Raw genomic sequence first — 23,709 nt, forward strand, 5'->3', positions numbered from 1 at the left:
TCCTTGAAACGATCCAGAAAATCTTCCTCCCTATGTCGATCGATGCCAGCTGATTAAACTCGAACCTCTTTCTGCTGTTGGTGAGTCAACATGCAACGCTTGTTTGTCTTTGACCTCATCAAAGGATCCATCGATTGTCCCGCACATCTCGAACAGATTCCACTGAATGCTGCACCCAGACGCTTCCGCCACTCGCCACTCCTAGCGGTTCCTTATCATAGGACAAACTACGGCCATAATAATCCATTCGACTCGTGTCTTCGAGCATTCAATGACGTTAGCGATGAGTTCGATTTGAATTTGTCTAAAAATGTGTTTAGTAATAGGATTAAAGATAAGGTTTATGTTTAATTATAAGTTATTCAGTCTGTACGACTAAGTCGAAGATGGTGTAATAAATAAATTCATAGGACAAAAATTATTAGTTTGAATCGTGTGATCGTACGAAATGCCTTAGTGCATGCAAAGATAAGCAGAACGACAATTAATTGTTTATTATTATTTTAGTATTTTTTTTTGTACAATACACTTATATTCTTTTTTGAGTATATGAATGTCTCATACTTTTTTTTCTATCGACACGGAAGTTTCGTATTTATTTTATGAATCATTCGTTCGCAATACTAAATACAATCACTAGCGAGTGTGCCATTTGTAACATTTATTTATCATCAAAAGTTCGAAAATATTTCGTTGCAGATAACAACGAATGGATTCGTGGATCAAACGAAGTTTCGATAACAATACTTCCCACGCAACAGAGTCAGTTTGTCTGCTATTCTCGATAACTTTTCTAATATCAACCTGCAATTGTTCCGAGTCAACATCTAGTGTTCAGAATCATAAGACGCTAACTGCGATTCTCTTCGTCGATTTTCTCTTTTGTTAATAGCTTGGCTGGATTAACATTTCGCGGTGCAATGTTGCTATTGCTAGCTAATACAACCTTTTACCACACGTATTGAAATAATTTCGTACAATTTGTTCACTAAACTGTGGTAATGCGAAGAGCAAATCGATGAAGAGATTCTGTCATCTCAATTAGGCCCTTATGATTCTAAACGCTAGATATACACATCTTTTTTACTTCAGAGCATTACCAAGCCAAATTGTAAAAACAATGAATTACAGACTCGACCTTTCTATTTGGATGAAACTTACACTCAAAAAATTCCACACGTTTGATCGAAGTGTTTAAACACTTGATTTTTTAAATGCACAATCACATTTACTTTAAGTGTATTTCACCTTGGTGCAGTGTGTTATACACGTTAATTTCTGGTGTTTCAAATTTTGAAATGTTGAAAATATTTCACTATCTATTCAAGTGTATTGCACATTGAATCACACTACTGTTCAAAACAGATGGATTTAAAGTGTTTTGCATTTCAATACGATGTGAATTGCTTGCTCATAAAGGTAAACACTTTATCCTATTAACCGCCTCATATATGAGAACAACCGTGGCACAGTGAGATCGAACGAATATTCAGGCAGCAGCACACCCCAACAGTCCATGATCGAATCCTAAATCAGACCCTTTAAAAAGATATGTGAATGCTCTGGCCTCTGGAAGTTTTGTTTATATATTGGTCGATTAATTTTTAGAGTCGGTAAAGTAGATGTCGATAAAGTAGAATATTGAACTATGATGTGCAAAGCTATTGATATCACCATATGTGACACATAGAATCCAAGTTTGTCACAATTAATTATATGATTTGAGTAGTAGCTATACTGAAGATCCGAGAGATGTCGCCCCTTCAGTGGTAGGAAAATCATTTTTGCAGTATGGAGAATATCAGAAAATCCACGATTTGTGACTAAACATGCTTTCACAGAAGGAAACAAATAAACGAGTGTTTACCTTACCACCATAGTAATGTACTCGTGCAATTTTTGTTCATCTAAAATTGCCCATTACGACGATAATGAATAAAAACTGAAAATTTCCATGCATTTCCAAATGGTTTCCAACCATTCCCATACATTCGAAAGTGACTGGCCCTCTGGATGTGAATGATGTGAAAACAACAAAACATGATTAATTCAAATCCATAGTGTTCAGGCATGGTTCATAGCATAAGATTCACACATGAAATGAATGTGTTTCACAATAAGCGCAAAATTAAATGTGAGACACATGATGATGACGTGTGGAATTTTTTGAGTGTAACATAATTGTTTGTTATGGGTAGGGTTACCATACGGTATCCTAAAGGATGACATGTCCTCGGTCTGTCATACGACACTGTCGCCGAGGACCGTCACGAATGTACCGTTTGTGTTGTGTGAGAGAGACGACGGTGGAGCATGAGTGTATGAATACAAACAGATTGTCGCGCAAGACAACGAAGCGAGTGTAGTAAAAAACGTCAACCGTTTCACCCTTGGTCGTGATGGTTGAGTAATGCTGAGCTATTAGGGTGTTCAACAACTGTATCCAATCAGCGGTTGAGGGCAGCCTTGATTGCTAGCTGCTCGCGGGGAGCCTTTCGTTGTTTACTGGAGAACTGGTCTCCCCGAACATGATTCAACATGAACACCGTTCGGGGAGACCAGATGGAATTAGATTCTGAAATCTGTGTTAGGGAAAGCGCTTTTTGTAGGAAATCGGTGATAACTTTGATCACCATTGCAACAGTTGGATATTTGTGTAATTTTCAATAGTGAGCTATTAAAAATTAATAAAGTGTTCAGTTTAGCTTTAGCACTTTTAGTAATGCGGTCGATTTTGGTTTTTTGAAATTGCACCCCCAATATGTTGCCGAAAGACGTAATCCTACGTCAAAACGTTTTAAGAAATAATTAAAAAAAAATTACCAAAAGTTCTTGTTCTACGATTTTTGTCAATTTTAAGAGTTCAAAGATTTAGAAATTTCATTTGGTCGCATTTTTCATAAGCTTTAAAAAAATCGGATATGGACAGTTTGAGATATTAAGATTTAAAACATTTTTTTAAAATTTGTACTTTAACTTACTAAAATCATTTGTTTGTATATTTTTCCAGAAAAACATTATACGCACTACCCGAGCAAAGTCCAGCATCAAAATGACAGCAAACCGAAAACAAATTTGATATCAACATCAAACTGAAATCATAATTTGACTTCAGTTTGAGCGATTGACAAATTTGACAACAAATGTTGTTTTTATTTTTCTGTACATTTGCTCTACAAAAATGCATATGTTGTTGCAGTTTTGTTTTCTATGCTTTATCAGAAAATGAAATAGTATAATCGTTTTGTTATCCACAGAAAAACAATGTGCATCAAATTGAGTTTTCAATTTGCTCTCATTGATAGCAGCATTAATTAAAATGTGGTTTATTTACAAAAATGGGAGATTTCTCCCAACACTGTCAAAACTCAACTTATAATATTTCCACATAAGCCTAGAGCTGCCTTTTTGAAACCTAGTAGTAGTTACATAGTCACACGGAGTTCCAATTTCTTGGTAAAGTCAAGTGAAATATTTTGGATTATTACTTGACCAAAATTTATCTTTTAGAGATTACATTGAGGGCATTCAAGCCAAATGTAACAAATATACAACATAAAATCCAAACTTTGCCTGAATAATAAAAATCTAATATTTAAACAAGTTTTTAGACCGGCCATGCTTTATGCTGTGCCAATATGAGTTGTTGCACTACCAGGAAAAAAAGAACTTCAAAGGAGATGATTTTGAAGTTGCCTCCCTGGTCCAGCACTACCGAGGTAGGGAAAATGGCTCTAATGTTGGCCTATGGATATAAAATTGGGCCCATCGCTAAAAATCTACTATTTATCAATTGTATCTAGAAAAACGCGTCATTGGGACGGTACTAATGGATATTTTTGGTCGCTATTGAAATTTTAGTCGATTGCTGAATTTATGTATGGGCCCAAATTAGGGGAAGGAAGTTCCTGTAGTAGCTAGAGCGGCTAGGTTAAAATGAAATGTAATTTATTTTGAATTTGGAACAAATAAAGAGTTTGGCAAAGGAAATGATCAACCCGATCCGTGCCTTCCTATAAATTTAACTTTGCTCGCTTTCTACTCTCTTTATACAATTTTGACACCGCCGTACTCTAACGGAACAATCAACTCTTTACTTTCATCTCCTCATATAAAATGACCACTTTAAGTTTGATATTTAACGTTAAGCATCTCCAACTATGAAAATCGTTAAATTCACGCATGAAGTAATACAAACATGATTTTTAAAGTACTGTGTATGGACTTTAACTGTTATTAACCATGATCGAAATTTGGCCCAGCTACTCTACCCATCAAAAAATAAATTTTCGCAGTTCGATAATAAAATATACGGCATGAATGGGTTAACATGAGTTGCAAAAAGTGTGCTATAAAAACAAGAAATTGATGCCAATCCACTGTCTATACCTTTTCAATAATTGCCTATTGTTTTCCGTCAAAGGCCAAAAGCCAAAAGCCAGTTCACCGGACACAATGCTTCCAAAAACATTCGTTTCTGAACCACACTGATTGCAACACAAATCGCAGCATCGTTATTGCCAAAGTGAAACTTACCTGGAGTAACATTTTATAACAAAAATGACTTTAAACAGTGACCGGAAACCCCTCATCTATGAGCCCTACATCTGTAGACTGACGGATGCGCAGAAGAAGTTTGTCGAGGAGGAATTTTATGAAGTCGATGACATTCGAGGAAAATGGATCGGCCAGCTGCGTCAATGGGCCATCCGAAATCCCGCCATCGGCTGGTGCCGACAGGATGGTTTATTCCTGCTTCGATTTCTACGGTACACCAAATTCGCCCGTTGGTGTGAGGCTCCCGTTCTGGCTCAGGAAGCTCTGGTACGGTACCTAGCGATGCGTCACATCTACCCGGAATGGTGCCGAGGGCTGGATCCCCGCGGTGAATTGATGCAGAAGATGATACACGATGAGGTTTTCACAATCCTGGGCACGGACACGGCTGGCCAGATGATCGTATGGATACGACTCGGTCGGTTCGACGTGGACAACTTGGACTCGATTGTGCTGCTTCGATATACGATCATGTTCCTGGAGTTGATGGCCGAACACGAACCGGTACATATAGGAGGAATCAAAGTTTGGGTCGACTACACAGGGACCACTTGGAAGCATTTCCTTCGGTATAATTTCGATCTGCTGAGGGAGTTCAAGAAGGTCGTCGAAAAAGTCATGCCAATATGGATTCGGGAGGTTCACAACGTGGGATTACCAGATATTGCAGGTTCCTACCGGACTTTTCTATGCGTTCTGGGCACAGACCTGTTCAAGTATAAAACTTTTGTAATGTTCATATTAGAGTTGGTGTATTTCCCGAAAATTGATGAACATTTTTTCCCATTTTAGTGGCATACATCATCAGCGGATGCCAGGCAGTATTTTGAGAAAGCTAACTGTCCGGAAGAGTACGGAGGACCATGCAATGCGACCAGGCAGGCAGGATATCTCAAGCGGTGGTTCGAAGAAAAGAGAGATTTACTGATGGCATTGGATCGAATGGACATCGACGTGGGACTCAACGACATCAGATTCTTCAAACCTTACTATGACGGGCCGAGTAGATTCGATACCGGTGTCAAAGTGAAAATCGAACCGACGGTGAACATCAAAAGCGAGTTTGTGAAGAAGGAACCGAAAGCGATGACGATCATCAAGAGCGAGTTTGGGAAAAATAATATGAAAGAAAATGTACAATCTACATCAGAAACAACCAAGACGGGAACTGGGAAAAAAGTATCTAAGAGTAAGAAAAAGAAGAGCGCAAAAGCAAAAGTGGACAGTGGTAAAAAAGGAACTGGTAAGTCCGTAGGTATGAGCGCCAAAAAAGAAACAGCAGCAAAAAACGATAAGCGTGAGTCTTTGCCAGGCGAAAAGTCAAATGTGAAAAAGCCATGGAAGTAGACTGCGATTTTTATAAATTTTATAATTTTAATTTAGTCAACTGGATCCTATAAACATTTTTATGATAGTGATGTAATAAAGTTATTTATTGTAAAATTCAGATGTGTCCCAGTCAAATCAAGGCTCCGAAAACCGTTAGTGTGAAAATAGTAAATAGAATTTTCTTTGATTATCTATATAGATGTTGTACATCGTTCGCCATATCAACTGAGCTGTTCGGATGATCAAACACCCATTGCGAAAGCAGTTTCCCCACGCTTGATGTATAAAACCGCAAATTGATTTAATTTACAGCATCTTTGATCGGCGCTGCAGTTTAATCGTCAGAATAAATCTGAGCAACTTACCCACAAGCCCTATTGTTACATTGAACGTCACTCGCTTTATAGTTCAAGTGCATTCGGCTTTTCAGGGCAGTCCACGTCTGTCTATACTAACTCATAATACGACTTACAGAGTGTGAGAGGGAGATAAGCGCCACCTCGTTGCATCCGCCGGCCGTTTGATTTCTTGATCTCCTTCAGCGGAGATCGCACACGATCGTCAAATGCTTGCGGCTTCAAACTCGCCTTAATCAGTACGTTGCTGTAATTAGCGCAAAGTGGATGTTGCACGGAGTGCTAATCCGTACCGGTGTGCTAGTATGAGCAAGAGCATTGATCTGTGTTGAACGTAGGAGAATCATGTCCACTACTGAGTCGTACAAATTTAAACTGTCCGAACAATTTCGGACCCTGGCCAAGGATGAATTACGGGAGGATGACGATGTGCGGGGGCAGGCCATGGCTCAGCTGAAGGAGTGGATCGAGAAGAATCCCTACATCAAAAAGTGTCGCACGGATGCAAATTTCCTGCTCAAATTTCTACGTTATCGAAAGTTTGCTGTTCATCAAGCAGGGGAAGCAATCGAACGGTATCTGGTTGCTAGACAGAAATTCTCCCATTGGTTCCAGAAGTTGGATCCCCGGGATCCAGCGATGCAGGAAATCCTATCCGACGCCCCTTTGACAGCGCTGGGCAAAGACGAGAACGGCAGGACTGTGGTGCTGATTCGCGTTAGTCGATACAACCCCGAAGTCAATACCAGTACAACGATCGTTCGATTTCTAATGATGATGTTGGAAATAATGTCCGAAGAGGAAGAATTTCAAATCGCCGGTATTCGCGCTTGGGAGGATCACACCGATATGACGATGAAGTTTATTGGCATGTTCAGCTTGACCGATATCAGTTCGATAATGGTGATGCTAACCAAAACAATGCCGCTCCGGATTCGGGAAGTTCACGGAATCAAACTGCCAAAGTTTGCCGTTACGTTGACGAATTTCGCTCTTTCATTCACCAGTTCGAAGCTGCGGGAACGAATTGCTGTGAGTTGTTGAGGTGGACATTTTGGGAAAGTGTTTAAAAATGTGATTTGTTTTGCAGTGTCATGCCACGATTATGGAGGCAAAGAAGCACCTGCAGGAGTCGTTGTGGCCCAAGGAATACGACGGTCCGGTAGATGTCGATGCATTGAATCGAAAGATGATGAAATTATTGGAAGAGAAACGTGACCTTCTGCTGAGCTTGGACGAGATGGAGATCGATCTGGATCACTATTCCGATCTGTGGAGCAAGGAGTCGGGTGATCCAGCAGGAGAAATCGATTCCGGAATGGTTGGCACGTTCCGTCAATTGAATGTAGACTAGGTGTGATAGTGATCCATGTACGATATTTTGCAAATTTGATTATAAGTTTGTGTATAATATGTGAAGTTTACATACAACCTTGACATTGACATTGACCTTTTCGATGTATTAAATTCTAATCACAAACGTGCTGTAATTGGACAAGGTTTCTGACTGAGAGAAATTCAAGAACTTTTAAGATTCCGGACGTAGGGAAACATAATCACGATCCAGGGCTTGGACATAAATTCCAGAAACTGAGACTTGAAATAAATTGAAACTTGAATACTTGTAATGTGATCATTTCAGTTAGAGATAGGGTTTGTGACGAGTTTTAATCAGATCAAGCAGTAACCGCGATGTTAAGCTATGATTGATAGCGATGTTTGAGCGATACTGAAAGTATCTGAGTATCGATCAGCATACTAATCTAATCAAATACAAACGTAGGAATTAGATTAGATTAGATGATGCCTTTATTGTCAATATCAGGCATAACATTTGATAACGGCACAAAAGCATTTGTAAACAAACTTTTTAAGGCCCTTTACACGCGAACCAAAGTACGCCCATGCAAACCAATGCCACTTTCGGAAAGGTGATAGTTGCCCCTATCCGATCCGGGCATTAGAAAGTTTGTTTACAAATGCTTTTGTGCCGTTATCAAATGTTATGCCTGATATGATCCAGCGAAATGATTCGAGTTCAGATAAAAATACTCAAACTACGCACATACGCATATTCACACTTACCCAAAAATTTGGTCAAAACTACAAACTGATGTTTTTTGTTGATATTGATTCAACGTTTGCTAGTAATGTGTTTTTTGTTAAATTGTACGAAAATAGTTAAAAAAAATATAATCCATCAAAAAGTGCAATTTGATTTTTCTCAATTTGTTATAATTTATCTACTTACACTGCAAAAAATTAATTTGGATATCACATCAAAGTGGATGAACTTCAATCGTGTAAAAATAAGGTGTAATATTACTGGCCAAAAAGGACAACATTATCATTAATACATTAATACATTACATTAATGAACGGACATTACGCTGCTTTTACTGCATTTGTTTATTTTTGTGGCCATAAAAATTACATGAGATTTTCGACATGATTGAAGTGCATCCTCTTGGATGTAATTTTAAAATTTATTTTTTGCTGTGAATATAATACTTTTTTTCTCTGTTCGGGACATAAAACCGAGGGGAACGACTCTATCTACACTGCAGTAAAGATTGTGTTGTGCTGTGGCTAGCTGCTCGCATGCTGAGTAGATAGAAAGAAGATTTATGACGATTCTGAAGATTTCCTGCAAAAAGTTGATGCGTGATGCATGTAGATGCGAGAAATGCAAGAAGATTTTTCGAAGATTGATTCGCTAGTGTGGGATTTTTTGAGCATCTTAAATTGAGGTTTACATGAGTCGCCCCCCTCGCATAAAACCCCTGCGACCAGTAATTTGATCTACATACTTAAAAAAAATTTATGTGAATTTAGGTGTCAAAGGTGGATTCCGTCACGTGTAGAATTATGTATTTCTACACGCAGAAAAATTTACCGTCGAAACAAACATATTTGAGGTACATTTAAACGCAAATTCAGTTTGTTCTGGCCACAAACATAAACTAGGTTGATTTCAAACGTATTCCATGTCTGAAGCCATTGTTAATAATGTTTAAAACAAAAATATTTTTACGTTCATTTTAAAAATATTCGTGTTGAAAATAACCGTGAATATTTTTGGTTCATGTTTAAAATAAAAACATATGTTGAAATTATTTTAGCATTTGAATACGGGATAAAACAAAATATTTAAAATGGATAGCGAATAAATGGAAAGCGGCAGACAGGGCATCTATTTATCGGTGTGATTAAGGGTGGTCTATGTGTTGGGATCTGGGTCCAAGATCCCGGGGGGAGGAGAGGGCGTTGGAGTGGGTGTCCAGAAGTTCCAGCTCAGTAAAACCGGTGAAACTTTGTGATATTAGCGTCGTTTTTTCGTTTCTGACGCTGGTCCTCATACCGGCCTCTTTTTACGTTTGGTGTTGGGGATTATCTGTTTTTCTTTCGATGTCGGGTGGAGGTGAGGATGATATGTGGATCGGCATCCGAAACGACGGAGTGACGTTGATATTGTGGGGTTCCACCGGTTTTGTCGAGCTTTGAACACTTACTTGCGTGGGTTTCCGGACCATCTACTTCGGTTTCGCCTCTTGCAGCTCGTTTTCGGTTGAGTTTGCCGAATGTAAACAACATTGAAAAACGGACACGCTGAAAATGGTTTACCCAAATTATGTATTGTTGAAATAAACATACTTTAGAATTTAATTCAAACATACATATTTTTATTGAAAACGTGTTTTCAATTTACTTTGAACTATTTATATTTTTATATAATGAATATATATATTTTTGATCTAAATGAACAAAATTTGGTTCCGTGTAAGAGTGTATTGTAGCATATGCCGTATCCCGTATCCTTAGTTTAGTGCATGTCATATTACTCCATCACTATTGAACAATGATGAAGTATGTATTCGGTTTTGATGCAGTTGTCATTCTTTCCTTGATCGCAAGGAATCGATTCAATCTTGATCAATTGATCCCGTTATTTATACCAAGGGGAGGATATGGCTGTCAAATACGAACAATCGTCGCCTACCTTGCATAACTAGTTCCAAGCGTAAACAAGCCATAAGAAACCTACAGGGTTTGTTTACGTTTGGAACTAATTTCATACAAGAATGATCAGTAGGCTGATTTGACAGCACATGGGGTACGCTAGTCAAAATTCTAGTACTACACTGTTTGTTTTGATTCGCTATGAAAGTTAGACAGATAAATGAGGGGTTCGTGGATTTTCCTATGTTTCGAGTGGTTCATCGATTAGCTTTGGACCGAAGAGAGTACCAGAGCTGAGCCATAAAGTTGAGCACATTTCTTCGGGACCTTCAAGTCTTAGAGTTACCTCTATGATTATACCATAGAGGTAACTCTAAGACTAGAAGGTCCCGCAATAACGTGCTCAACTTTTTGGCTCAGCTCTGGTACTCTCTTTGGTCCCAAGCTAATCGATACACCCCTCGAAACATAGGAAAATCCACTAACCACTCATTTTATCTGTCAAACTTTCATAGCGAATCAAAACAAACATAGTGTTGTAATAGAATTTCAACTAGAATAGGGTACGTTAATCGTTTGCTTGGGACCAATAGGCTACTAAAGTGGTGAGCCAATTTAAAATCGTTAGTTTCGTATTGATTGTTGATTAAACTGCGTTCAGACTGTACCGTGGACCAGCCGGTAATCTGACCGTTTTAAATCTGAACACTTTTTAGATTGAACCCCACCAATCTGCAAAAAAAAATACTCAAACGTCATGGAATGGTGTAAAGTAAAATGGAACGTTCCGAAACGGAACGCAGAATCAAAACAAAACAGCAAATAAGGCTACCAGAATCTCACTTTTCTGATGGTCATAGGGTTACTAGAAGTTCAAATTGAAAATGAGTCCCAATAATATGCACAAAGTTTCGTTCAGAATAACGAGGGTCCTCGGTAGTTGATATCACGTAATAAAATATGGTATCAAGATAGCCTATATTACGTGATATCAGCTATATTATGAACGTACTATTTGCTTAAAGGTGAGCCAAACAAACAAGGGTAAAGGCAGATTATATCTGCCATCCCTCTTCATATACCAGATTGGCAACTGATAGGAAGAAAACTTTCAACACGCTATAAGGATAACTCAGAGAGAGAGAGCCAGTTCTACCATAGAGGTAACTCTAAGACTAGAAGCTCCCGAAATAACGTGCTCAACTTTTTGGCTCAGCTCTGGTACTCTCTTCGGTCCCAAGCTAATCGATTCACCCCTCGAAACATAGGAAATACCAATAACCCCTCATTTTATCTGTCAAACTATCATAGCGAATCAAAACAAACATTGCGCAGTACTAGAATTTCGACTAGAATGGGGTACGTTAATCGTTTGCTTGGGACCAATAGGCTAGTCAAGTAGTTAGCGAGGTAGTGAGCCAATTTAAAATCGTTAGTTTCGTATTGATTGTTGGTTCTACTCAATGAGCATGATTACCGAGGTGAAGCAATCGGTTAAGTTGTGTGAGTAAAACCCATGTACGATACAAGCAATTATTGACGTCACTACTTGCGTTTACGTTCACGACCAATAATACCAACTCAGCGACTGAGAATAATAGACTCAGAGAATTTCCTTTCCATACGAAATTTACTCAGATTTGGAAGAAACTGCAGTTAAAGGGTGTCCACGATGAAATTGCCACACTATGAAATTGCTCTAACTTTTTAACCGTTGGGTAGAATTTAATGAAAATTTGGGTGGATTTAGTTCATAGTGCATTATTTACATCCTGCAAGTTTTAAAGTCCTGTGATCAAAACTCGCGGAAATAGAGTCGAAAGAACAGCTCGTGCGTGATAAAATCTTGCGCATTCATCACGAGAACAAGGATCTCTCGCATCGTTCCATCGCTAAAACGTTGGGAATCGCGAATTCCACGGTGTCGCGAGTGATTAAGCGGTTCGAGGAACGGTTGACCACCGATCGGAAGCCCAGAAGTGAAGGAAAAAGTATTCCGTACAACACCAAAAATCACAACCGCGTAGTTGGGGCCTTCAACCGAAATCCGAACGCCTCCGTTAGGGATGTGGCTAAGAAGCTGCACCTAAGCCGAAGTTTTGTCCAGAAGGCCAAAACTAAGGCTGGGCTTCGAACGTTCAAGGTACAAAAGGCCCTTAATCGCAACGAGAAGCAGAACAAGTCCTCCAAAACCCGTGCCAGGAAGTTGTACCTCAACATGCTGACGAAAGTTGAATGCTGCATCATGGACGACGAAACATATGTGAAGGCCGACTTCAAACAGATCCCCAGCAACCTGTTTTTCACGGCCAAGGATAAGTTCAGCGTTCCGGAGCATGTCCGCACTCAGAAGATGTCCAAATTTGCGAAGAAATTCCTGGTTTGGCAAGCCATCTGCACGTGCGGGAAGCGGAGTGCACCTTTCGTGACCCAGGACACGATGAACGGACAGGTGTACATAAAAGAGTGCCTCCAGAAGCGGCTGCTTCCTCTCCTGAAGGCCCACAACGTCCCAACAATCTTCTGGCCGGATTTGGCCTCATGCCACTACTCCAAGGACGTGCTGAAGTGGTATGCGGACAATAAGGTCAATTTCGTGCCGAAAATGTTCAACCCTCCCAACACTCCGGAGCTCCGCCCCATCGAGAAGTACTGGGCGATTATGAAGCAGCACCTTCTTAAACGACCTAAGGTAGTGAAGACAGTCGAGGAACTGAAGAAAGTATGGGTTTACATGCAAAAAACGGTTGATTCACAGGTTGTGCAGAATCTTATGGCCGGGGTTAAGGCCAAGGTGCGGGCATTTGCGTATGGACTGTAAATAAAATACGAGTAAAATGGTAAAATGAAGTTTAATAGTTATTTCTCAATCCCTGAAAATTTGATGGCAATCGGATGAAAACTCGAATTTTGCGAATCAATTTTGTGTGTGGCAATTTCATCGTGGACACCCTTTACTCATAGCTTATGAGTAACTGCAGTTTCTTCCAAATCTGAGTAAATTTCGTATGGAAAGAAAATTCTCTGAGTCAATTATTCTCAGTCGCTGAGTTGGTATGATTGGCCGTGTTGATTTTTTGGTTTACTAATATAACAATATTTCACGATCTGCTTCACCTCTCCCTGTATCTCATTGAGTTCTACTCAGAGGTATGGAGAAATTTCTTAAAACTTCAAGAACTTAGTGCTGAGTACTAGCGTCTCACTTTTATAGCGAATTCGTTTATTATCGGGGTTGGAACCAGTTCCAACCCAGTGCGAAACCGAACTTTTTGTCAGTGCGAACCTCAACCTGAGCTGGGTTTTAAAAACAAACGATCGAACTGACGTTTGTCAGAAAACAAGCAGGCCCAATCTTGATACCCGATCCAGGTTGGAACTGAATAATAAACGAATTCGCTATTAGAATGCCTATTGAATATAAAGGGTGATACGGTCAAAATTTGGTCAAGGGAAAACGCGTGTAAATCGGTGTAATCGTTTATTTAAAAAATCAAATTAAATTTCTTTTTCAAGTTCAATTAGTATAAAATTCAGGAAAAATATTCAGTTAGGCTTCCGCTTTTCCAAATCCGAATTGCCGGGCCTTACGCTTGACCCCTGCCATCAGATTTTGTACAGCCACCTTGTCCACCTTCTTCGCCGCAGAAAGCCAGTTTGCCTTGAACTGCTGCTCGCCCTTAGCAGTTTTTTTGGTCTTCTTTAGGTTCCGCTTGACAATAGCCCAGTATTTCTCAATTGGGCGGAGCTCTGGCGTGTTGGGAGGGTTCTTGTCCTTGGGAACCACCTGCACGTTGTTGGCGGCGTACCACTCCATGGCCTTTTTACCGTAATGGCAAGATGCCAAATCCGGCCAAAACAGTACGGAACAACCGTGTTTCTTCAGGAAAGGCAGCAGACGTTTATTCAAACACTCTTTCACGTAAATTTCTTGGTTGACAGTCCCGGAAGCTATGAAAATGCTGCTTTTCAAGCCACAGGTACAGATGGCTTGCCAAACCAGATATTTCTTTGCGAACTTTGACAGTTTCATGTGCTTGAAAACATCTGCTACCTTTCCCCTTCCTTTTGCCGTATAAAACTCCTGTCCCGGAAGCTGCTTGTAGTCGGCTTTGACGTAGGTTTCGTCGTCCATTACCACGCAGTCAAACTTCGTCAGCATCGTCGTGTACAGCCTCCGGGATCGCGCTTTGGCCGTCGTATTTTGTTTATCATCGCGATTTGGAGTCACTACCTTCTTGTAAGTCGATAGTCCGGCTCGTTTTTTGGCTCGATGCACGGTTGTAGACGATACACCCAGCTTATTTGCGGCATCTCGGAGAGAGAGGTTAGGGTTTCGCTTGAAACTACCGGCAACTCTCTTTGTCGTCTCAGCGGCTTCCGGTTTTCGATTTCCCCCAGATCCAGACTTCCTGGCTGTCGACAAACGTTCCCCAAACACTTTAATTACATTTGTAACGGTTGATTTGGCAAATTTTAGCGATTTTGCCAACTTTGCGTGCGAGTAGCTCGGATTTTCGCGATGCGCGAGCAAAATTTTGATACGCTGCTCTTCTTGCTTGGACGGCATTTTGACAACTGAAGAGTGAATTCCAAAATCAAAATAGGAGCAACATTCTACACACACACACCTTCAAAATGAGGGGTGTTCAAGTTTTTTAAATGCAAAATTGAAAGAAATACGTCAAGTTGATATTGACCAAATTTTGACCGTATCACCCTTTACATTTAATTTAAAACAAATGCATTTAATTTCTATCGTTTGCATCAACCATTCAGTAGGATGTGAACATAAAAAAGCATGCGCTTCCAAGGAGGTTACTTTCACCCCACCTGAACATTTTAGTTCATTCGGTTTGAACCCATGACCTTTAGCGAACTACGCCAGGCCTATCCCCTGCAACCTTTTGGCTGGGATCTCAGTAAAAAAAAATACCCAATTTTCTCTCAACAATTTAAAATTGTAGAGGAATGTGAGTCGACTCATTGAACTGATCAAGCAACGATGCTGGACAAATTCACAAATGAGAAGAAGTGTTATGAAAAATCAACAGATAACACATTGGGTCATTTTACCCCACGGGTGCGTTTTGCACAGTTCTCCCCTTATAATTAAATGCTTTAATAAACGGAGTGTTACATTATCAGGCCCTTGGCTACCGTCGTGTTGCAATTGAATTAGACAGGAAAAATGGTTGGTCAGTTTATTGGCAAAATGCATTTCTATATGCACTCTTCCTTTCTATGCAATGCATTGTAGACAGGCGTACTATATTCACTGTTCCATACACACATTGACGTAGGAAATTGTAATGAGTAATGCAACCTCGGCATGCAGCAGCGTGCAAAAAGCGAAAACAACTGAAAACTGCATTGTAGGTAGGTGTTTGTTCGCAACGAGGCCGTCATGAGCCGGTTCTCGCCATATCCACTACTTTCGCTACAAACAACAAACACCGACGTCCGCATAACTCTACCGTACCTCCTCCTTCAACAACAGAGCATGTTCGTCGTTTCTTCCGCGGTGAAATCACCAACCTAGTGGATGGGGCCATTCGGCAAGCGCCAGTTTACATTGAACCACGCGTACGGAATCATGGCGGCTAGCTTCAGCGTCGAAAAGTGTCCCAAGGAGTACCAGCCTTACAGTTGCAATCTATCGGATCGCGAACGACAGCTAGCCAAAGAGCTGTTGGGTGAAGATGACACCGTTCGGGAACAAGCTCTCCGGGATATTCGGGACTGGATCGCTAAACACCCGCATATTCGAAAATGTCGGACGGATCCCATGTTTCTGTTGCGGTTTCTGAGGGCAAAAAAGTTCAATTTGACGGAGGCGTGTGAAACCTTGGAGAGGTATCTCTCGATGCGACAGGTGTTTAAGATTTGGTTGGAAAATCTGGATCCGGAGGATAAGTACATGAAACAGTTGGTGGCCACGGAAGGAGCATTACCGCTGGGAGTGGACAAACGTGGCCGCATGGTAGCGTTGGTCAAGGTTCGCAACTTTGACGCCACCAAGTACACCAGCCACCATTTGGGACGGTTTACCCATATGGCACTGGAAGCGTTCCATGACGACGAACGGGTTCAAATCGGCGGTGGCGTGGCGATAGTGGACTGTGAAGATGCCACTATGGCCCATTTCACCCTGTTCAAACTGTCGGACATAAGGAATTTTATGGACTGCCTGAAGCAGGCTCTTCCCGTGCGGGTCCAGGAGGTCCACTTGATTGGACTACCGCGAATTGGGGCGGCGCTTGGTGATCTCATACTCAAACTAGCCAGTGCTGAGATGAAGCGTAGAATCAGTGTAAGTTGTTGTTGTTCTAGATTGATTGATGGATAATGGGGAGTTGATAATGATCATGATTTATTTATTAGTTTCACGCAACGTTGTCCGATGCACTGAAGCTGTTGGATGTGCAACTGCTGCCGGTGGAATACGGAGGCAGTCAGAGTGCGACGGACGTCACCCAGCGCTTTAGGGAACGTTTGGATGCTAGCAGGCAAATGTTGCTACAGCTGGACGAGCTGGACATTGACGCAGCGCCCTATGCAGAGCTATGGAACCAAGGCAAAGACGAGGATGTGGAGTTTGGAATGGAAATTGATTAGTAAATCGGTCATAATAGCTTAATTGTTGTGCTTCACTTGCCAGTTGTTTTTTGCACTGCCTATAATGGATTTCAATAGTTGTTAAATAATATGCACTACCTGAACTTTATCACAGCAGTCATTGTATTTACACAATTATTATCAATATATTAGCCAAGGATCTACCACCACCTATTGAATCGATTCCGAATTAAATTGTGCACTGTCAGACACACGGTCGATGAGACTAACGCAGAGAGTAATTTTTACTCAGTTGTGTAAGAAATTTCTAAAATCGCAGGTCACTCAGCGCTGAGTAATCTGTGTTTTTAATTTTACCATAACCAGATGGGTTTTGCCCGGCTGATCCAGAGCAGTGTATATTTTTTTTTTTTATTGATATGACTTCTGGAAGGTTAGGAATACTAGAAGTAGCGGGGGATGGTAACTGTTGTTATGTGATAATTATGATAGCTAACTTTGATCTTCCAGTCCCTGACCTTCCATTGATTGACTGAAATAGTACTCTTCCCAACTAACAAGCTGGTCTGCAGCTATAATTTTTTGATGGTTTATGCTTAAAGCAAACATCCTTTTTCAAACTACCATCAATCTTAATCCACATTGAACTTCCTGAAACACCCGGCCACACCGCCTTCGATGTCACTGTTTGGATTAGCACTCGATTGACCCCACAGCGACGTATAGTGTTCGATGTCGATGTCCATGTCATCCAGCGCCATAATGCGAGTACGCTTCTCTTCGAACTGCTTCTTCAGGTCTCGTGCCAGCTCCTTGGTATCGTGAGTTCCTCCGTACTGTTTCGGCCAAAGGGACTCGTCGAAGTGCTTCTTCGATTCCAACACCGTAGCGTTACACTAGAACGAAAATAAGTTTATGAATTACGATCGTCCCTGAAACGTGATTCCACTGCACCAATATTACCACAATCCGTTCCCTGAACTTGGAACTGGCGAAGGATAGCAACAGGTTGGCAAGTGTAATTGCAAACTTGGGAAGTTTTGCTGCCTGAATCTCCCGGATTCGAATTGGCATCGTCTTGTTGACGGCGTCCATCAGCAGCTTCAAATCTCCAATTCCCCACATGCCATAGTGCTTCATAAGACTCTCCGTGTAATCCACCCATACCCTAAATCCTCCAATCTGAACCTCCTCATCGTCAAGTAACAGTTCGAGGAACAGCATCGTGTATCGAAATACAGCAATCGGATTCAATTTTTCCACATCAAACAATCCAAAACGAATGAAAACCACTGTCCGGCCAACTTCATCGCGCCCAATAATGGTGAATACCTCATCGTCCATTGGAATTTGCATCAGCTCATCCCGAGGATCCAACTGTTTGAACCACTCACTAAACGTCTGTCGCATGGCCAGGTACCGTTCCAGAGCTTCCTGTGCCAATGGCACGGAAAATTTCCTGAATCGTAAAAACCTCAGCAAGAACACTGCATCCGTGCGGCATGTTCGGATGTACGGATGTTTGGCGATCCATTCACGCATCTGCGTCAGCGATTGCTCCCGAATTTCGTCATCCTCCCGCAGTTCTTCTTGGGCAAGTTTTCGGAACTTATCCGATAGCGTAAATGTGTACGGTTCATAGCTGGGGGGATTTTTGTCCACACTAAACACAGACGATGCCATCGCGCAATCGATTAGATCTGTTCTCATCGGCTGCCAAACTGGTACTGAGGCTTGGGTAATTAGAATAATCAATAGGTGTACAGTAAAATGAGGAAGGATTTCCTGAGGCACACGATGCATCAACGTACGAGGTAATTCGAGAGCAAGATTATAAACTCTGTTCCCACAGTCGTAATACATTTGAATTTACATATTGCATTGGCAAGCCGCAGTACAGGCAGCAGTTTGAATGCGTGTTTAGAGTTGCTATGTGATATCTGACTATAGGTTCGATGGCATTAGGAATATTCCAATCTTTCAGCATAAGGAGTGTGTTGTCTGCTCTCAACTTAGTGTTTTGAAGCACTTCCACAGTTATTAATTGAGAACTTGCTTTGCCAACTAATGCATGAAATTTTATTTGGTATGAAAAGCACAGATACACTTTTCAACCAGAAAAATTGCTTTGAAGTTTACATTGAAAGCCTGAGACTTCATGTTTTTGTATTTTTAAACTATTTTGCACATGCTCTTCAACCACCTTCAAATGCGTACCTAAAAAGGTTCATCTGGACCGTCTCGAAAGCTTCTTTAAAACTCGTAGGACATTTCGTAGAAACTCCTTTTAACTTGCTTAAAAGACATCCCGACACTCGGCCACGGTTACACGAATTAACGATGCAGCTCCCACGACTGCGGCTGCTTCCAATGCTGCTGCTATTGTTGCTGCTATTCCTGGTCTGCTGGTGGTTCGCCTCCTCCAAAATTCGTCACAATAATGTCCTCAACGAGTAGTATTAAAATTTACGTTTTAATCTCCATCGCCATTGTATTGCTGCTTTCGACGAATGACCGAGGGAGATTTTGACTCTTTATTAGAGGTGACTAAATATATGGATCCTAGAAACTGATAAAATTTGAAGATTCTAGATAAAATACGCGAAACTCTCAAAGATAAGCAAAAGAGTTAGGTCATGTATTAAAGGGTGTCCACGATGAAATTGCCACACACAAAATTGATTCGCAAAATTCGAGTTTTCTTCCGATTGCCATCAAATTTTCAGGGATTGAGAAATAACTATTGAACTTCATTTTACCATTTTACTCGTATTTTATTTACAGTCCATACGCAAATGCCCGCACCTTGGCCTTAACCCCGGCCATAAGATTCTTCACAACCTGTGAATCAACCGTTTTTTTGCATGTAAACCCATACTTTCTTCAGTTCCTCGACTGTCTTCACTACCTTAGGTCGTTTAAGAAGGTGCTGCTTCATAATCGCCCAGTACTTCTCGATGGGGCGGAGCTCCGGAGTGTTGGGAGGGTTGAACATTTTCGGCACGAAATTGACCTTATTGTCCGCATACCACTTCAGCACGTCCTTGGAGTAGTGGCATGAGGCCAAATCTGGCCAGAAGATTGTTGGGACGTTGTGGGCCTTCAGGAGAGGAAGCAGCCGCTTCCGGAGGTACTCTTTTATGTACACCTGTCCGTTCATCGTGTCCTGGGTCACGAAAGGTGCACTCCGCTTCCCGCACGTGCAGATGGCTTGCCAAACCAGGAATTTCTTCGCAAATTTGGACATCTTCTGAGTGCGGACATGTTCCGGAACGCTGAACTTATCCTTGGCCGTGAAAAACAGGTTGCCGGGGATCTGTTTGAAGTCGGTCTTCACATATGTTTCGTCGTCCCTGATGCAGCATTCAACTTTCGTCAGCATGTTGAGGTACAACTTCCTGGCACGGGTTTTGGCGGACTTGTTCTGCTTCTCGTCGCGATTAGGGACCTTTTGTACCTTGAACGTTCGAAGCCCAGCCTTAGTTTTGGTCTTCTGGACAAAACTTCGGCTTAGGTGCAGCTTCTTAGCCACATCCCTAACGGAGGCGTTCGGATTTCGGTTGTAGGCCCCAACTACGCGGTTGTGATTTTTGGTGTTGTACGGAATACTTTTTCCTTCACTTCTGGACTTCCGATCGGTGGTCAACCGTTCCTCGAACCGCTTAATCACTCGCGACACCGTGGAATTCGCGATTCCCAACGTTTTAGCGATGGAACGATGCGAGAGATCCTTGTTCTCGTGATGAATGCGCAAGATTTTATCACGCACGAGCTGTTCTTTCGACTCCATTTGCGCGAGTTTTGATCAGAGGACTTTAAAACTTGCAGGATGTAAATAATGCACTATGAACTAAATCCACCCAAATTTTCATTAAATTCTACCCAACGGTTAAAAAGTTAGAGCAATTTCATAGTGTGGCAATTTCATCGTGGACATCCTTTAGGCTCACCGCTCACCTGTGAATCCAGGCATGGTTATAATAAGGTCTTGTTTGAAATTGCCTCAGGTCCTACAGTTTTTTTTATCTCCCATATCTTCGTTATGAAATTTTCCCCTTCTGAATCAAAGTTGCCGTTAACTCTGATGAAAAATCAATCACAAACAGCGCTGCTTGTTTGCAAACATTTTCTCTTTGCAGAACTCTTATTAACATTGACTCTGGAAACAACATACAGTCATATAATCTCCACTTCTCGATCCTATTATTACAATAATCCTTCTAAAGCCAGTTCCATTTAGAATTTGTTCGCACAAAATGGGTCATTTATCCAAGATGAAATAACCTACAAAATTGCTAAGGGTATCATTTTGTAGGTTTTGTAATTTTTTCGTCAGCTATTGGGATGAATTTTTGATCTTTTCACAGAATAAAGGGTGATACGGTCAAAATTTGGTCAATATCAACTTGACGTATTTCTTTCAATTTTGCATTTAAAAAACCTGAACACCCCTCATTTTGAAGGTGTGTGTGTGTAGAATGTTGCTCCTATTTTGATTTTGGAATTCACTCTTCAGTTGTCAAAATGCCGTCCAAGCAAGAAGAGCAGCGTATCAAAATTTTGCTCGCGCATCGCGAAAATCCGAGCTACTCGCACGCAAAGTTGGCAAAATCGCTAAAAGTTGCCAAATCAACCGTTACAAATGTAATTAAAGTGTTTGGGGAACGTTTGTCGACAGCCAGGAAGTCTGGATCGGGGGGAAATCGAAAACCGGAAGCCGCTGAGACGACAAAGAGAGTTGCCGGTAGTTTCAAGCGAAGTTCCGAGATGCCGCAAATAAGCTGGGTGTAACGTCTACAACCGTGCATCGAGCCAAAAAACGAGCCGGACTATCGACTTACAAGAAGGTAGTGACTCCAAATCGCGATGATAACCAGAATACGACGGCCAAAGCGCGATCCCGGAGGCTGTACACGACGATGCTGACGAAGTTTGACTGCGTGGTAATGGACGACGAAACCTACGTCAAAGCCGACTACAAGCAGCTTCCGGGACAGGAGTTTTATACGGCAAAAAGAAGGGGAAAGGTAGCAGATGTTTTCAAGCACATGAAACTGTCAAAGTTCGCAAAGAAATATCTGGTTTGGCAAGCCATCTGTACCTGTGGCTTGAAAAGCAGCATTTTCATAGCTTCCGGGACTGTCAACCAAGAAATTTACGTGAAAGAGTGTTTGAATAAACGTCTGCTGCCTTTCCTGAAGAAACACGGTTGTTCCGTACTGTTTTGGCCGGATTTGGCATCTTGCCATTACGGTAAAAAGGCCATGGAGTGGTACGCCGCCAACAACGTGCAGGTGGTTCCCAAGGACAAGAACCCTCCCAACACGCCAGAGCTCCGCCCAATTGAGAAATACTGGGATATTGTCAAGCGGAACCTAAAGAAGACCAAAAAACTGCTAAGGGCGAGCAGCAGTTCAAGGCAAACTGGCTTTCTGCGGCGAAGAAGGTGGACAAGGTGGCTGTACAAAATCTGATGACAGGGGTTAAGCGTAAGGCCCGGCAATTCGGATTAGGAAAAGCGGAAGCCTAACTGAATATTTTTCCTGAATTTTATACTAATTGAACTTGAAAAAGAAATTTAATTTGATTTTTTAAATAAACGATTTCACCGATTTACACGCGTTTTCCCTTGACCAAATTTTCACCGTATCACCCTTTACATCCCATAATGTCTTACACAGTAGTACTGTCAACCTTATTTGCAATCTTTTGCAGCCACTTCACCAAATCAGATTGTATTTTGATTGTTATGCCACATTTCTTCAATTTACGCTTGATAATTCCACAAAATTTTTCGAAGGGACGATAATCTGGACAATTTGGTGGATTGATACTTTTTTCAATAAAATCGACATTATTCTGCTTCAATGACATCCCTGCTGTGAGTCGTGTGACTGAATGAACGGCAACATTTTCTTCTTCTTTCATATCTCGCATCTACTTGCATCGCGCATCATCTTTATACAAAGAATCTTCAAAATCGTCGTCAATCTTCTTTCTATCTACTCACCGTGTACGCAGCTAGCCACAGCAAAAGAAAATCTTTCCTGCATCGTAGATAGAGCCTTCCTACTCGCCTCTTTGTAAATTTGTACATTCATAGTCGATCCAGTGATGAAAGCCTTTGTTTTCTTTGCACAACTGCAGATGTCGTGCCAAATCATCAACTTGCAAACCAACCCTTACGTTTGGCATTTGTTCAATGTCCACTTTTACGTAAGTTTCATCGTCCATCAAAATAATCCGTCTTGGTCATAACTTGCTCGTACAGCTTCCTTGCACAGTTTTTGGCAACCAGGTTTTGTTTCAGCGTCCTATTGGGGTGTTTCCTGGCATGGTACGGCCAAAAACCTTCTCGCATTCAGTGCTCAATATACCTCCCAGTCAACATTTTGGTTCGTATAATTCCGGATATACACAGTGATATACGAACCAAACAAGTCGTACAAGATGCACAGATTTGATAAATACGTTCCAAAGTGGAGGCCATATACATACACACATACTGGCTTTCCAATAATGATTTTGCCGATTTCAATATAATATAAATACGATCATCATTATAAAATTAAACAAAAAACCAACATTTCATGCAGCTTGTCTCGATACCTTACCTTCGTATCCACAGATCACTACAGAATCCACTACACCATATAAGCTCTTATAAGTACGGGGGATTATATCAGTGATAACGCGCTTAAAAAAGCCTACTTGGACTTGGAAAGATTTTGATGTTGATGAAAAGCATTAGATTATGTTAAAGATTGAGTCGATTTAGATTCTACGGCAGCTCCACGCAATAGAGAGGTGTAACAATTTACGATCTTTTAAATATCAGTTGAGGAAATCGCATTTGGACCGCAGTTTTGCATTAATCTCATCTTGAATTGCTACAAGATCGAATGCTCTTATAGTTTTATGTGATTTT

The 23,709-nt window shown here is 41.1% G+C and overlaps 4 protein-coding genes across 4 annotated transcripts; 3 read left to right on the forward strand and 1 right to left on the reverse strand.

The window, feature by feature from the left end:
* Window positions 1-4,436: 4,436 nt before the first annotated feature.
* On the forward strand, window positions 4,437-5,957 carry LOC135705037 (uncharacterized). The gene is made up of 2 exons (XM_065226590.1): window positions 4,437-5,286; window positions 5,350-5,957. The coding sequence occupies exons 1-2, from the start codon at window positions 4,561-4,563 to the stop codon at window positions 5,902-5,904; spliced, it is 1,281 nt and encodes a 426-aa protein (XP_065082662.1). The 5' UTR covers window positions 4,437-4,560; the 3' UTR covers window positions 5,905-5,957.
* Window positions 5,958-6,452: 495 nt separating this feature from the next.
* On the forward strand, window positions 6,453-8,432 carry LOC135705038 (retinaldehyde-binding protein 1-like). The gene is made up of 2 exons (XM_065226591.1): window positions 6,453-7,274; window positions 7,333-8,432. Exons 1-2 carry the CDS (start codon window positions 6,588-6,590, stop codon window positions 7,594-7,596), a joined length of 951 nt encoding a protein of 316 aa, XP_065082663.1. The 5' UTR covers window positions 6,453-6,587; the 3' UTR covers window positions 7,597-8,432.
* A 7,294-nt stretch (window positions 8,433-15,726) lies between these two features.
* On the forward strand, window positions 15,727-16,890 carry LOC135705039 (clavesin-2-like). Its single transcript, XM_065226592.1, has 2 exons — window positions 15,727-16,515; window positions 16,587-16,890. Exons 1-2 carry the CDS (start codon window positions 15,748-15,750, stop codon window positions 16,818-16,820), a joined length of 1,002 nt encoding a protein of 333 aa, XP_065082664.1. The 5' UTR covers window positions 15,727-15,747; the 3' UTR covers window positions 16,821-16,890.
* Window positions 16,891-17,411: 521 nt separating this feature from the next.
* Window positions 17,412-18,476, reverse strand: LOC135705040 (clavesin-1-like). Its single transcript, XM_065226593.1, has 2 exons — window positions 17,745-18,476; window positions 17,412-17,677 (listed from the first exon to the last, which is right to left on the reverse strand). The coding sequence occupies exons 1-2, from the start codon at window positions 18,462-18,464 to the stop codon at window positions 17,414-17,416; spliced, it is 984 nt and encodes a 327-aa protein (XP_065082665.1). The 5' UTR covers window positions 18,465-18,476; the 3' UTR covers window positions 17,412-17,413.
* Between the last annotated feature and the right edge of the window lie 5,233 nt (window positions 18,477-23,709).

This window comes from Ochlerotatus camptorhynchus, unplaced genomic scaffold (assembly GCF_037179485.1).
Source record: "Ochlerotatus camptorhynchus isolate MF236.1 unplaced genomic scaffold, CSIRO-AGI_Acam_v1.1 ptg000257l, whole genome shotgun sequence".
Lineage (NCBI taxonomy): Eukaryota > Metazoa > Arthropoda > Insecta > Diptera > Culicidae > Ochlerotatus > Ochlerotatus camptorhynchus.